The 13,022-nt window shown below is 44.1% G+C and overlaps 1 protein-coding gene across 1 annotated transcript in view; it reads right to left on the reverse strand.

Moving 5' to 3' along the window:
• sorcs3b (sortilin related VPS10 domain containing receptor 3b) overlaps positions 1 to 13,022 on the reverse strand; it is a 119,602-nt gene that overhangs the window by 55,292 nt on the left and 51,288 nt on the right. The window contains exons 3-6 of the mRNA XM_036593842.1: positions 9,299 to 9,398; positions 9,015 to 9,173; positions 7,638 to 7,711; positions 3,618 to 3,682 (exon numbers count right to left, since the gene is read on the reverse strand). Coding sequence (XP_036449735.1) covers positions 3,618 to 3,682; positions 7,638 to 7,711; positions 9,015 to 9,173; positions 9,299 to 9,398 — 398 coding nt within the window. The remainder of the gene's footprint in view (positions 1 to 3,617; positions 3,683 to 7,637; positions 7,712 to 9,014; positions 9,174 to 9,298; positions 9,399 to 13,022) is intronic.

Genomic DNA, 13,022 nt, shown 5'->3' on the forward strand with positions numbered 1-13,022 from the left:
GGGGTGAACTACGTAGAAGGTTCACCAGCTTCAGCTGTTTTAGCATTGCTAGCTAGCTAAGTTAAAGCTGTAGCTTGCAGCACTAGCTACTGCAGTATGGCTCAAGTTTACCAACAACATTTTTTCCATTTGTTTTTTGTGAAAATGCATAATTCACAATAAATATAAGCAAAATCTGCCTAGTTGTTTTTGTAATATTATGGGGACATGTGGGGCTCTACAAAAAGAGTACAACAGCACCCACCCACACACACACACTACCTTCATGGCAACTCAAATCAATCAATACACTCCATTATCAGTCTGTTTCTCTCCACATCTATCCATCCATCCATCAACATGACAGTAGAGATAGATGGGGAGGAGAAACAGATGGACAGGAGGGGGTGTTTTTAAGGATGTGTTTGTGGGACAGTGTGTTTGAGGGCAGTATTTCTACACACACTGTCTCAGACTCGATACACTGTGGATAAACACACACACACACACACACACACACACATACACACAGCGAGGAGAAGGGGGAGCAGAGTGGGTGATAGTGGGAGAGTGGGTGGAGGAAGGGGGAGCGGGAGAAAGTAGACGGGAGTCAGGAGAGCAGGGGAGAGTGGGGCAGGTGGTAATGGGTGGGCATGGGGAAGTGGGAGGAGTGGGAGGAAGCAGGAGAGCAGGAGGGAGTGCAGAGGGGTGTAATTGTAGGTGGAGCAGGAGGGAGTGCAGGGGCGGGTAGTTGTAGGGGGAGCAGGAGAGAGTTCAGAGGCAGGTAGTTGTAGGGGTAGTGAGATCGAGTGCATGGGCAGGTAGTTGTAGGGAGAGCGAGGGGGAATTCAGGGGTGGGTAGTTGTAGGGGGAGCAGAAGGGAGTGTTGGGGCGGGTAGTTGTAGGGGGAGCAGGACGAAGTGCAGGGGCAGTAATCGTAAGGGGATTGGGAGGGAGTGCAGAAGAGTGTAATTGTGGGGGGAGTGGGAGGGAGTTCAGGGGTGGGGTGTTGTAGGTAGGGAGCAGGAGGGAATGCAGGGGCAGGTAGTTATTGGGGAGCAGGAGGTAGTGCATGGGTGGGTAGTTGTAGGGGAAGCAGGAGGGAGTTCAGGGGTGGGTAGTTGTTGGGGGAGCGGGAGGGAGTGCAGGGGCAGGTAGTTGTAGGAGGAGAGGGAGGGAGTGCAGGGGTGGGTAATTGAAGGGGAAGCAACAAGGGAGTGGGGCAGTGGGGAGAGTCAGAGGGAGCACCAGGGCCGGGTGTGAGCCGGGGCAGACGGGGGAGCAGGGGGAGTGCTGGGGTCATTGTTAAAGGTGAAATTTGTGTTGAAAATTAGATCAGATTTAATAAAATTGTATTAGATTAGATTCTGACTGAAACAGTGTTCAAGGGTCTGAATACTGAAACAGTGATTAGCAGTTAATAGTGAAGACAATCACAGCGTCTGAGTTTGACTGTTTCTGCTCTACTAAATTACAGGTGGGACTGGGGGGGTCTGCTTCATGAATTAAGACCTTAAATCCTTAAGACCTTAAAAGACAGGAAGAGAAACAGCTAAGGGGTCCTTTACACTCTCAGAAATAAAGGTACTAAACTGTCACTGGGGTGGAACCCTCAAGGGTACATCTCAGTACCTTTAGCGAGGGAACATAACTGTACTCTAGTCCACTGAAATTATATTGTCTAGTTGTATTGACTCCACAGACCCCGTCTCGTCTCCAGGCTTATTATCTTATTGTTCTGTTTTAAAACATTATGTTATGAAAAGGTACAAATATGTACTTTTCACCTGGAAAACTGTATTTAAGGTTCACAATTGGAACTTAAAACCACTGTTGTACGTTTGAGGGAACACTTACATCGTTTGTACCCTCATAAACGAAAAATGCACCTGCGCAGAACCTTTATTTCTAACAGTGTAGTAAACATTATGAGCTCAGCCAGGATGTGTTAGTGGGTTAAACACACACACAGTTCCTTTAGCTCTGATCTACACTGATCTACATTAAGTTCCCTCCGCTACATTGCAATGGAATATTTTCTTGTTCTTGTGCTGTTTCACTTGTTAATCATTATTATGGATTTACAATGTTGATATGCAATAAGCCCTCCAATCACAATGCTGTTTACTGTGTGCTTCTGTCCAATCACAGCTCCAGAGGAGTCTCTGTGGGTGTTTATTTAAGTCACAGTCATCCAGCTCTGGCTCCACCAGTCCAGTTTCCTCAGTAGCCCCACCCACTCATTAGTGTTATCGCCTGTTTCCTGTTAGTCTCTGAGAATTAATAGCCACGTTGTGATCATGTTTGCTGGATCACTGTGTTTGTTTCCTGTTTTGGTTTATTAATAATAAATCTAAGAGATTATGCATTTACGCCCTGCTTGAATTCTTCTTTCATTTGGCAAAAATAATGCAGAATAATATTTAACTATTATTACATTATTGATCAATCAGAGTGTTTTACTATGTTACAAGGTGTTCTGCCATGGCAATATGTGGCATTATAATCTAAACACTGGCGTGATACTGTAATAATCATAATTCTGGTGTTTTATATTCTCATATTTTCTCGACCTTATTGTGAAGCTCTAACATGTTCAGCTTCTGTCTGCAGCTTTTCACAGATTATTAAATTTAAACAAAAGCCACTGCAGTAAGACTAGATTATGATAATTGATTATAAAATAAAACGGTGTGTGTGTGTGAGTCTGTGTGTGTGTGCATATGCGTGTGTGTGTGCGTGTGTGTGTGTGTGTGTGTGTACAGTTTGCTGACTTTCTAATCAATTTAAAAACTCACACTTAGCAAAAAATCAGCACATCAGCATCTCTGATTTATATTTTATCAATTACTGTTATTACTGTTTTAGTGATGATGCAGACAGAGAGAGAGAAAGAGAGAGAGAGAGAGGGAGAGAGAGAGAGAGAGAGAGAGAGAGAGAGAGAGAGAGAGAGAGAAACAGAGAGACAGGGATAAAGATATATAGAGAGAGAGATAAAGAGAGAGGTAGATAAAGAGATAGAAAGAAAGATAAAGAGAGTAAAAGGGAGAGAGAAAACAGAAAGAGAGATAAAAAGAGAGGGAGAGAGAAGGATAAAAAGGGAGAGGACAGAGAGAGGGAGAGAGAGATAATAGAGAGAGACAGAGAGTGAGGGAGAGAGAGAAATAAAGAGAGAGAGAGAGAGAGAAATAAAGAGAGGGAGAGAGAAAAGAAGGAGACATAATAGAGATGGGAGGAGAGAGAGAAGTAGGGAGAGAGAGATAAAGAGAGAAATAGACAGGGAGAGGGAGAGAGAGTTAAAGAGAGACACATAAAGAGAGAGAAAATAGAGAGACAGGGAGAGATATAAATAGAGATAAAAAGAAAGATTATAAAGAGATAAAAAGAGAGGGAGAGAGATAATACAGACAGAGAGAGAGATAATAAAGAGAGAGGGAGAGAGAGATAATAGAGACAGAGAGAGAGAGAGAGAGAGAGAGAGAAAGAGAGAGATAATAAAGAACGAAAGAGACAGAGAGAGAGATAATAGAGAGACAGGGAGAGATATAAATAGAGGTAAAAAGAGAGAGATAATAAGAGAGAGAGAGAGAGAGAGAGAGAGAGACAGAGGCAGTAAAGACAGTGATGTATAGACTGACGTCCAGAGTGAGTTTGAGCCTCGATGTGAACCAGGTCTGCGTCCTTATCCAGCCCACTCAGAGCCCTGAACACAGAGAGAGAGAGAGCAGCAATCAGCTGGGCGAGCGAGAGGGGGTGAGAGGGAGCGGATGGATGAGTGCAGTAATGGTGCTGGAGTGATGGAGTGATGTAGTGATGGAGAGAGAGAGAGAGAGAGAGAGAGAGAGAGGGGAAGAATAGAGAGAGAGAGAGAGAGAGAAAGAGAGGATGGACGGAATAATTCCACACGGCAGTACACACACACACACACACCCACACACACACACACACACACACACTCTATCTGCTCTGTTTTGGTCTGAACTGCAATTAATCACAATTTAACTCTCAGTTCAGTCCTGATATTGACGACCGTCTGACCGTGAGTGGACACTGAGATGTCTACACCTGACATTTCAATGTGACTGGATTTGCTGACTGGAGCTGAAGCTCCACCCACATTTACTGCCTCAGTCTCTCTCTGGTGCGGTTAAGCGTGACGTTTAGAGACGGTAATGGCTCCCGCCGTAAACTCAGATCAGGAGCTTACGGCCAAGCCAAGGAACAGGGAAGACTCTATTTAGCGGAGGTGTAGTGGGCGGAGTCATGCCTTTGGACAGAACAGCAGGGGGAGGAGTCTTAGGGATGGTGGAATTTTGGTTGTCGAGTGCTGCTTGGAGAAACGGATGCACACCATCTGGCTAAAACATATCTCAGGCTGAAACTCAAACTGAACTTGTCTGAGTGATCAGATTTATCTGTGTTTTGTGTGTTTACAGCTGCATCTTTATGTGGATAATCTCAGTTCAGATACACTTCTAATACTCCATGTGTGAGAAACAGCAGGTGTAAACAGGGTCGTAATTTCTTCAGATTTTCTCCTCTTTGATGACGCATCAGTTCAAGACATAGCCTCTCTCCTTCCCCATTCTGTGCACGAGCAGGAGTGCCCCCTGTTGCTGATTGGCTGGAATAGTGTCATTGTGTCGTTGAATCTAAGCCACACTGTTTGTTTTTTGATTTTGGGGCTGGTCCATACACTAATTTTGGGGCTGACTGGCACACTGATTTTGGGGTTTGTTGGCTCAATGACATTAGGGCTGGTTGGCACACTGATGTTAGGGCAGGTTGGCACACTGATTTTGGGTTGGTCGATACACTGATTTTGGGTTGGTTGATACACTGATGTTAGGGCTGGTTGGCACACTGATTTTAGGGCTGGTTGGCACACTGATGCTAGAGCTATTTGGCACAATGATTTTTGAACTGGTTGGCACACTGACATTAGGGTTGGTTGGCACACTGGTTTTGGAGCTGGTTGGCACACTGATTTAGGGGCTGGTTGGCACATTGATGTTAGGGCTGGTTGGCACACTGATTTTAGGGCTGGTTGGCACACTGGTTTTGGAGCTGGTTGGCACACTGTTTTTTGGGCTGGTTGGCACACTGATGCTAGAGCTAGTTGGCACACTGATTTTTGAATTGGTTGGCACACTGACATCAGGGTGAGTTGGCACGCAGATGTTAGGGTTGGTTGGCACACTGGTTTTAGGGCTGATTGGTACACTGATGTTAAGGCAAGTTGGCACACTAATGTGAGGGTTGATTGGCACACTGATTTTGGGGCAGGTTGGCACACTAATGTTAGGTTAGTTGCCAAAGCCCACCACAGGCTCTGCTGAGCATCCAGTGAGTTCTCAGTCTCAGGTGCCTTAGAGTTCCAGCCACCCCAGTGATTAACCTCCATAATTCTTTCTGACTAATACAGTTCTAGCACTTGCCAAACAGCCCCACCCATTGGTTTTTAAATATTACTTTAAGTATTACCTAACATTCCTCTCAGCAATTCAATAACATTATTCTCATAGTGTGAAACCCAAACATGAAGATCTTTTGATCTCCACAGTGAATGTGGTTTTCCAATTTTCATCACCAACATCCAGCAAGACCAACAGTGTCTATATTTTCCAAACAATGAATGTTGTGGCGGTGGAGAGGCAGAGATTTAACACAGCTGTGGCTAATGAGTAGAGCATAGACTCTTTAAAAACTGGCTCTCTTTTTGGTGTGAGAGAGAAGGAGGATGCTGACCTGCCACCACACACTAGGAGAGACAGCAAGGAACTATGAGAGTAAAAAGGACTCCATGAAGTAAGGCTAAGCTAGCCACGTTTGGCACTTTGGTTCACTTGTGCTGAGCTCTCATTGAGTTTTCCAGCCAGTGTGCATCAGCCGCAGCTCCAGCGTAAGTGGCATTAGTTTCATTTTTTTGTTTTGTTTTCGCTTAATTAAAAAAAAAATGCTGAGAGGGAAGAAGGCAAAAAAGGCCAGAAGGGCAAGCAACACTCCCATCCTCCTCAACCCTCTGTACTGCCTTTATTGGGTCTGGAGCAGCCAGCTGGCTGCCTCAGGAAACGAGCAGTGGGTGGACGGGGCCACATTAAGGGTCCCTTCACCCATGGAGGAAAAGCAGCACCTGGCGCTGCCAGAATGGGGCTGGTGCACATGGTGTTTGGAAGAGAAACATCTTGTTGGTAACTGCACCAGAACGAAGAAGGAGCTTTGCTGCTGTTGTCTGCTCCCTGAGGATTCAGCCAAGGGCAGCAACAGTGTGGAGTGGGTCTTTGGGCCTAAGGAGGTCAACATCCCTATGACACAGCCCACCCACTGCCTCCCAACCCTCATGAACATGGCGCTTCTCCCGCTGGATCACTGGGGCATAGCACAATGGAAGGCCCTGCCCCTGTCACCCCAGACCTAGTGCCTCCCTCTCCCTCCTGCCTGAGTTTGGCTTCTCCCTTTCTCTCACCCCACTGCGTTCTGCTGGACAAGCCGGGTTGGTCGGAGTCCCACCCCCTCCTGTCATGTCCCTGGCCTGCACCTGTTCCCGAGCCCCGTTGTTTCTCTCTTGGCCACGAGCCAGGTTCTCAGGAGTGGGGAAGTGGGCATGGAGAGGGCAGGCCCACAGAGAAAGAAGAGGACTCTCTTTGGCCAGAGTGGCTGCTACAGCCTAATGCCTGTGCGCCGTCTGGTGTCCCAGAGGACACCTCAGCACCAACAGCGCCACCTAGTGTCCCAGAGGACATGACAGTGCCGCCTAGTGTCCCGGAGGACACAACATCTCAGCCTGGTGTCCGGGAGGATGCTCCTGTGCTGCCAGCATCAACAGCACCACCTCAACATCAACAATGCCACCTGGCGTCCCAGCGGACACTCCAACATTGACATCACTGCCTGGTGCTCTGGAGAGCACCCTAGAGCTGCCCCCATTGACAAAGCTGCCTGGTGCTCCGGAAGGCACCCTAGAGGACACCCCAGCATCAGCAGAGCCACCAGGTGCCCTAGAGGGTGTCCTGGAGCAGCTGCCATTGACAGCACCACCTGGTGTCCTGGAGGGCACCAGGGAACCTTCTTCCACTGCAACAGTGCCACCTGGTGTGCTTGAGGATAGTTCCCCTGTGAGCGTCTGTGCAGTGTGGTCTGCTAAAGGAGCCGAAGACTTCACTTTAAAAGATGTTTAAAAGCTGCATTTGAGTGACAGCTACAGTCACAGATTACAGACTAGGAGAAAAATGTAATGACAATAAAAATATAATTCTGCCATTAATAATTTATCATTAACATTGACAACACAAACCTGAGAGCAACACATTATATTCTATGAGCATACCTGCTAACATCTACGCTCACACACACACACACACACACAGAGCAGCAGAAAAGTGTGATGGGATGAGGAGTGTGTGTGTCAGTGTGAGATATAGATGTAAAAAGAGAACGTAGTTTAATATCAGATTCATTCTTGGTGTTAGAATTTTTTGTGTCTGTGTATGTGTATGTGTGTGTGTGTGTGAAGATGTGTGTTTTCAAAGATCAAAGATTAATTTTCAGTGTGAGATTGCTGTGTAGGTGTGTGATATTAGATTGATGTTCGCAGGGGCCGTGTGTATGTGTGTGTATATGTGCGTGTGTGTGTGTGTGTGTGTGTGTGTGTGTGTTACCAGTAGAATCGACCCGGTGTAACTCTCTCATGCACCAGAATCCACTTTCTCCCAAAGTCAATGGAGCTGTACAGCTGCAGGACCACAACACACAGGAGTGGACAAAACAACAGAAACACCACCTGAAACTTACTGGTCACTTTAAGAGCTCTGATACAGCTGTACACTGTCAGTGATTAGTATACAGTTACAGACTGCCCTGTGTCAGTGTACAGCTACAGACCACACTGTATCAGTGTACAGTGACAGACTGCAGTGATCAGTGTGCCTTTACAGACGGCAGTGCATCAATATACAGTTATAGACTGCAGTGCATCAGAGCACAGTTAGAGACTGCAGTGTATCAGTATACAGTTACAGACTGCACTGTATCAGTGCACAGTTACAGACTGCAGTGTGTCAGTATACAGTTACAGACTGCAGTGCATCATTATACAGTTACAGACTGCATTGCATCAGAGCACAGTTAGAGGCTGCAGGGTATCAGTGCACAGTTACAGACTGCAGTGAATTAGTCTACAGTTAGAGAATGCAATGAATTTGTGCAAAGATACAGACTGCAGTGTATCAGAGCACAGTTAGAGATTGCACTGTATCGGTGTACAGTTACAGACTGCACTGTATCAGTGCACAGTTACAGACTGCAGTGTTTTAGAGCACAGAGACTACACTGTGTGGGTGTACAGTTACAGACTGCAATGATTCAGTGCACAGTTATAGACTGCAGGGTATCAGTGCACAGTTACAGACTGCAGTGTATCAGTACACGGTTATAGACCGCAGTGCATCAGTGTACAGTTAGACTGCAGTGTATCACTGTAGAATTACAGACTGCAGTGTACTAGTGTACAGTTACAGACTGCAGTGTAACAATGTGCTGTTTATTGGTACACTGACCTTGTTGTTGGCAGCATGATTAGGGGCTGATTAATTTTGAAGTTTATTGGCTCCCTGATTTTGGGGATAGTTGGCACCCTGGTTATAGAGTTTTTACACAAAAATAGAATTCTGGCTTGTGAGTCTAACAATAAACTAACTTAGGTAAATATTAATAACGAATCCAAGCTTCACTGTGTGTATTTTTAGCTGAGCTGTTAAGCTCTGACATACTGATACATGAACTATCTTAACATACAGTACAGTAGAAATAAATTATTAAGTATGACAACTGTGCCAACCAACCCCGACCTTGATGTCTCAGAAAAGATATGGGAGTAGAAGCAGAAATGCTCAGTCAAAACTTTACTGCTGTGAAATGAAAAATTCAATAGAACAGTAAAGTGAAATAAGTAAATAATAACAATAACCAAAAATAATAAGCCACTAAATAACAGTTTGTGTGTGTGTGTTTGTGAGTGAGTGTGTGTGTGTGTTTACCTTCTGGTCGTCGCTGTAGGCTAGTATCCAGTTCTCCTGTGTTGGGTGAAATAACAGGCTCATGATGTAAAAGTTAATACTGAACTTCTGAAAAGTGGCTCCTTCATCCGAACTGATCAATAAACTGCTCTCAACATCTGGATCAGACAGAATCAGCACCTGAGAGAGAGAGAGAGAGAGAAAGAGAAAAAGAGAGAGAGAGAGGGAGGGAGAGAGACTAATAACAATCTTCAGTAAACTCTAATGTCTTCATTTTTTAATGTTTCAGATCAGGCCACACCCACCTTCCTCTTATTGGTCGGACACAAGTACATGTAGCTGAGCATGGTTCTAGTAATGACTCGGTCGTTAATCTTCACGTAAGTCGCCCCATAATCCACCGACCTGCAAACAACAACACTCTGAATCAGATTCAGGTGAACATCAGAGCAGAAACTGTAATTTAGTGTATATTGACTGTAGTTTAGAGTAGATTACTGTAGTTTAGTGTAGATTACTGTATCTTAGTGTAGATTGGCTGTAGTTTGGTGTAGATTGACTGTAGTTTAGTGTAGATTACTGTAGTTTAGTGTAAATTGACTGTAGTTTAGTGTATGTTTGTGGAACTGATCAGGTAAAGTGTGATTATGTTAATTATTTCCTGTGAGATCAGAAGCAGAAATAGACCTAAAGCTCTGATTTAGTTAAATCAGCAGCAAAAATAAAAATACAATGTGTCACTCAGCACTGCAGTGAAAATAAAACCCACTAGCATAAAAAGAAATGAAAAAAAAAAATTATACTAACATAAAAGAAACAAAGAAACAATCAGTGAAGTAGAGTTTGATTACTGCAATAGAGTTGGGGTCAGTGATGTAGAGTTGGGGTCAGTGAGGTAGGGTTGGGTCTGTGAGGTAGGGTTGAGGTCAGTAAGGTAGGGTTGGGGTCAGTAAGGTAGGGTTGGGGTCAATATTAACAGTTGATAATGGGGTCAGTACTGACAAATTCTAGAAACAAATTAAAAGTACATAATAAATAACATAACGGTGTGTTTAAAATAATATTTTGTTAAGAATATTTGAGAATCTGTTTATTTTTCTGAAAATAGAAATAACCTGGCTAATGGCTAAAGCCTGGTGCTGTCTGCCAGGCTGTCATCAATCCACTACATGATGAACAATTTAACAGCTTACTACATATTTATTAAGATAATGTTTAAGTTTTTTTTAATCACATTTGCAAACACATTTTAAAAGTGTTCAGTGTTTTGTCTAAATATCTCTTGTCCTTTGTGTTTTTTGCTCTCTGGTGTGGACCAGAGGAGGATGGGCTCTGCTCCTCTCTCCAGGTTTCTTCCTCTCGCTCTCAGGGAGTTTTTCCTGGCGATGCTCGCGGGGGGCTCGGAGCCAGATTTTCCACAAACCTTTGTGACAGTGGCTGTTGTAAGAAGTGTTATATAAATAAATAAAGTTTGAACTTTATAAAAGCTTTAGTGAATGTGGTCCCTGGTGCTGAGATGTGTTTTCAGGTGAATGGACTGCACTGCGGATAAAACCAACTAAAAACACAGAACACACACACACACGGCGTATCAGACTGAGACGTAGTAAAGCAGACTTGCACTATCTCTCTCCAATTACACAAAAACATAATTACTGCATTAACTCCTGCTGACGCTCAGCACCAGATAAAGACCTGAATCACTGAGAGAGAGAGAGAGAGAGAGAGAGAGAGAGAGAGAGAGAGAGAGAGAGAGTGTGGAGAGATACTATCAAACACTGAGACTCTCGCAAACACAAATTCCATTCAAACACACACCATTCATTCATTAAAGCTCTCAATCTGTTTTTTCTCTCATTTCATATTTTTTCTCTTTGCACTATTTTCTCTCTCTCCTTTTTGTTTCTCTCTCCTTTTCCATCTTTCTCTTCCTCATTATTCTCTCTTTCTCTTCTTTGTCTGTTTATCTCCATCTTTCCTATCCCTCTCTCTCCCTTTCACTGTCTGTAAACACCCTCCAGCTTTAGCTACCTTTAAGTTTTTCATCAGCTCTGTTCAGATTTAATCTGTAAAGGGGTGTGTGTGTGTGTATGTGTGTATGTGTGTATGTGTGTGTGTCAGAGGAGCACTTGCACCATTTTTCATGGAATTTTATACTGAACCTTCCCTAAAACCAAAATCACAGATATGACAGTGGCCAAATTTAGTATAGATTCTTATTAGTAGTAAACAGTTAACCAGCAGTGACCCGTTTGGCCATAAACATATTCAGTATCTCACAGTCGGCAGCAGTGTGAACACAACCAGCCATCATCTCTATTATCAACACTAATCCAACAAGTTAGCAAGACATGCACGCCAGCTAGCTAGTTAATGTATAATAATGTCTAATGTTAGTTGGCTCACTAACGTTGGCTACTTTGGTATGACTTTCAGTCTAATTCATCAAAAAACTATAAAAACAACTTCCAAAAATTAATATTCTAGCTCTGTTTAGTGCAGCTGGAACTGACTAAACACTGTGTCCTTATTCACTCACCTGTTTATTATGTAGTGAAAAAGTACATAGTAAAGCTACTCGAGGCACAGACTGTGTCTCTGGAACCAGCAACATTGAGAAATTAATGGCTCAGTTATGTGCAAAACTGACATGGAGACAAGTTCTGCTGTACTATCACCAAAATCGAACAGACAGCTCACCCAGGGAGCATACCTATGCTCCCATGGTCCTATGCTTCCAGTGTCCTATATCCCCAAAGTCCAATATTCCCAAAGTTCTATGTTCCCAGGGTCATATATCACCAAAGTCCTATGTTCCTAGGGTCCTATATCAAGAGAGTCCTATGTTCCCAGGGTCCTATATCCCCAAAATCCTATGGTCCTAAGGTCTTATGTTCCCAAGGTCCTACATCCCTAGATTCCTATGTTCCCAAAGTTCTATGTTGCCAAGGTACTATATCCCCAAAGTCCTATGCTCCCAAAGTCCTATGGTCCCAATGTCCTATGTTCCCAAGGTCATACATCCCCAAATTCCTATGTTCCCAAAGTCCTACGGTCCCAAGGTCCTATGTTCCCAAGGTCCTACACCCCCAAATTCCTATGTTCCCAAAGTCCTATGTTCCCAAGGTCCAATATCCTATATTCCCAAGGTCCTATGTTCCCAAGGTCCTATGTTCCCAAGGTCCTATATTCCCAAAGTCCAATGGCCCCAAGGCCCTATGTTCCCAAGGTCCTATATTCCCAAAGTCCTATGTTTCTGAAGTCCAGTATTCCCAAGGTCCTATATTCCCGAAGTCCTATGTTTCCAAGGTCCTATGTTCCCAAGGTCGTATATCCATATAGTCCTATGTTTCCCAGGGGCCTATGTTCTCAAGGCCCTATATTTCCAAAGTGTTATGCTTCTAAGTTCCTATGTTCCTAAGGTCCTATATTCCCAAAGTCCTATGTTTCCAAGGTCCTATGCTCCCAAAGTCCTATATCCATACAGTCCTATGTTTCCCAGGGTCTTATATTCCCAAGGCTGTATATTTCCAAAGTGTTATGCTTCCAAGGTCCTATATTCCCAAAGTCCTATGTCCCCAAGGTCCTGTGTTCCCAAGGTCCTATATTTCCAGGCATCAACTGACTCATGAACGTACTGTTCTAGTTTCCATTCTGGAGCTCTTATTGGTGATGTAATAGTGCTTGTTGGCTTTATCTTTACCTAGAAGAGTGGTTGTCATTAACTTCAGCTGCCAGTGTTATCAAACATAAAGTAGAACACCATTAAGTACCATTAGGTCCTGTTAGTATTGATCATGATACTACCAGTGACCAATGGAGAAAGCACCATTCCAGCATTCTGGCGCAAAAAATTCTTCTACTTTATGCAGTGGAGAAACAGACAAAAGACTGACCTGTGAGTGCCTGAAGCTGCACTTCACATAGAATCAGGACTCGTTGGTGTAGATGAGCTCTGTGTGTGTGTGTGTGTGTGTGTGTGTGTGTGTGTGTGTGTGTGTGTGTGTGTGTGTGTGTGTGTGTGTAATG

Source organism: Colossoma macropomum, unplaced genomic scaffold, assembly GCF_904425465.1.
Source record: "Colossoma macropomum unplaced genomic scaffold, Colossoma_macropomum, whole genome shotgun sequence".
NCBI lineage: Eukaryota > Metazoa > Chordata > Actinopteri > Characiformes > Serrasalmidae > Colossoma > Colossoma macropomum.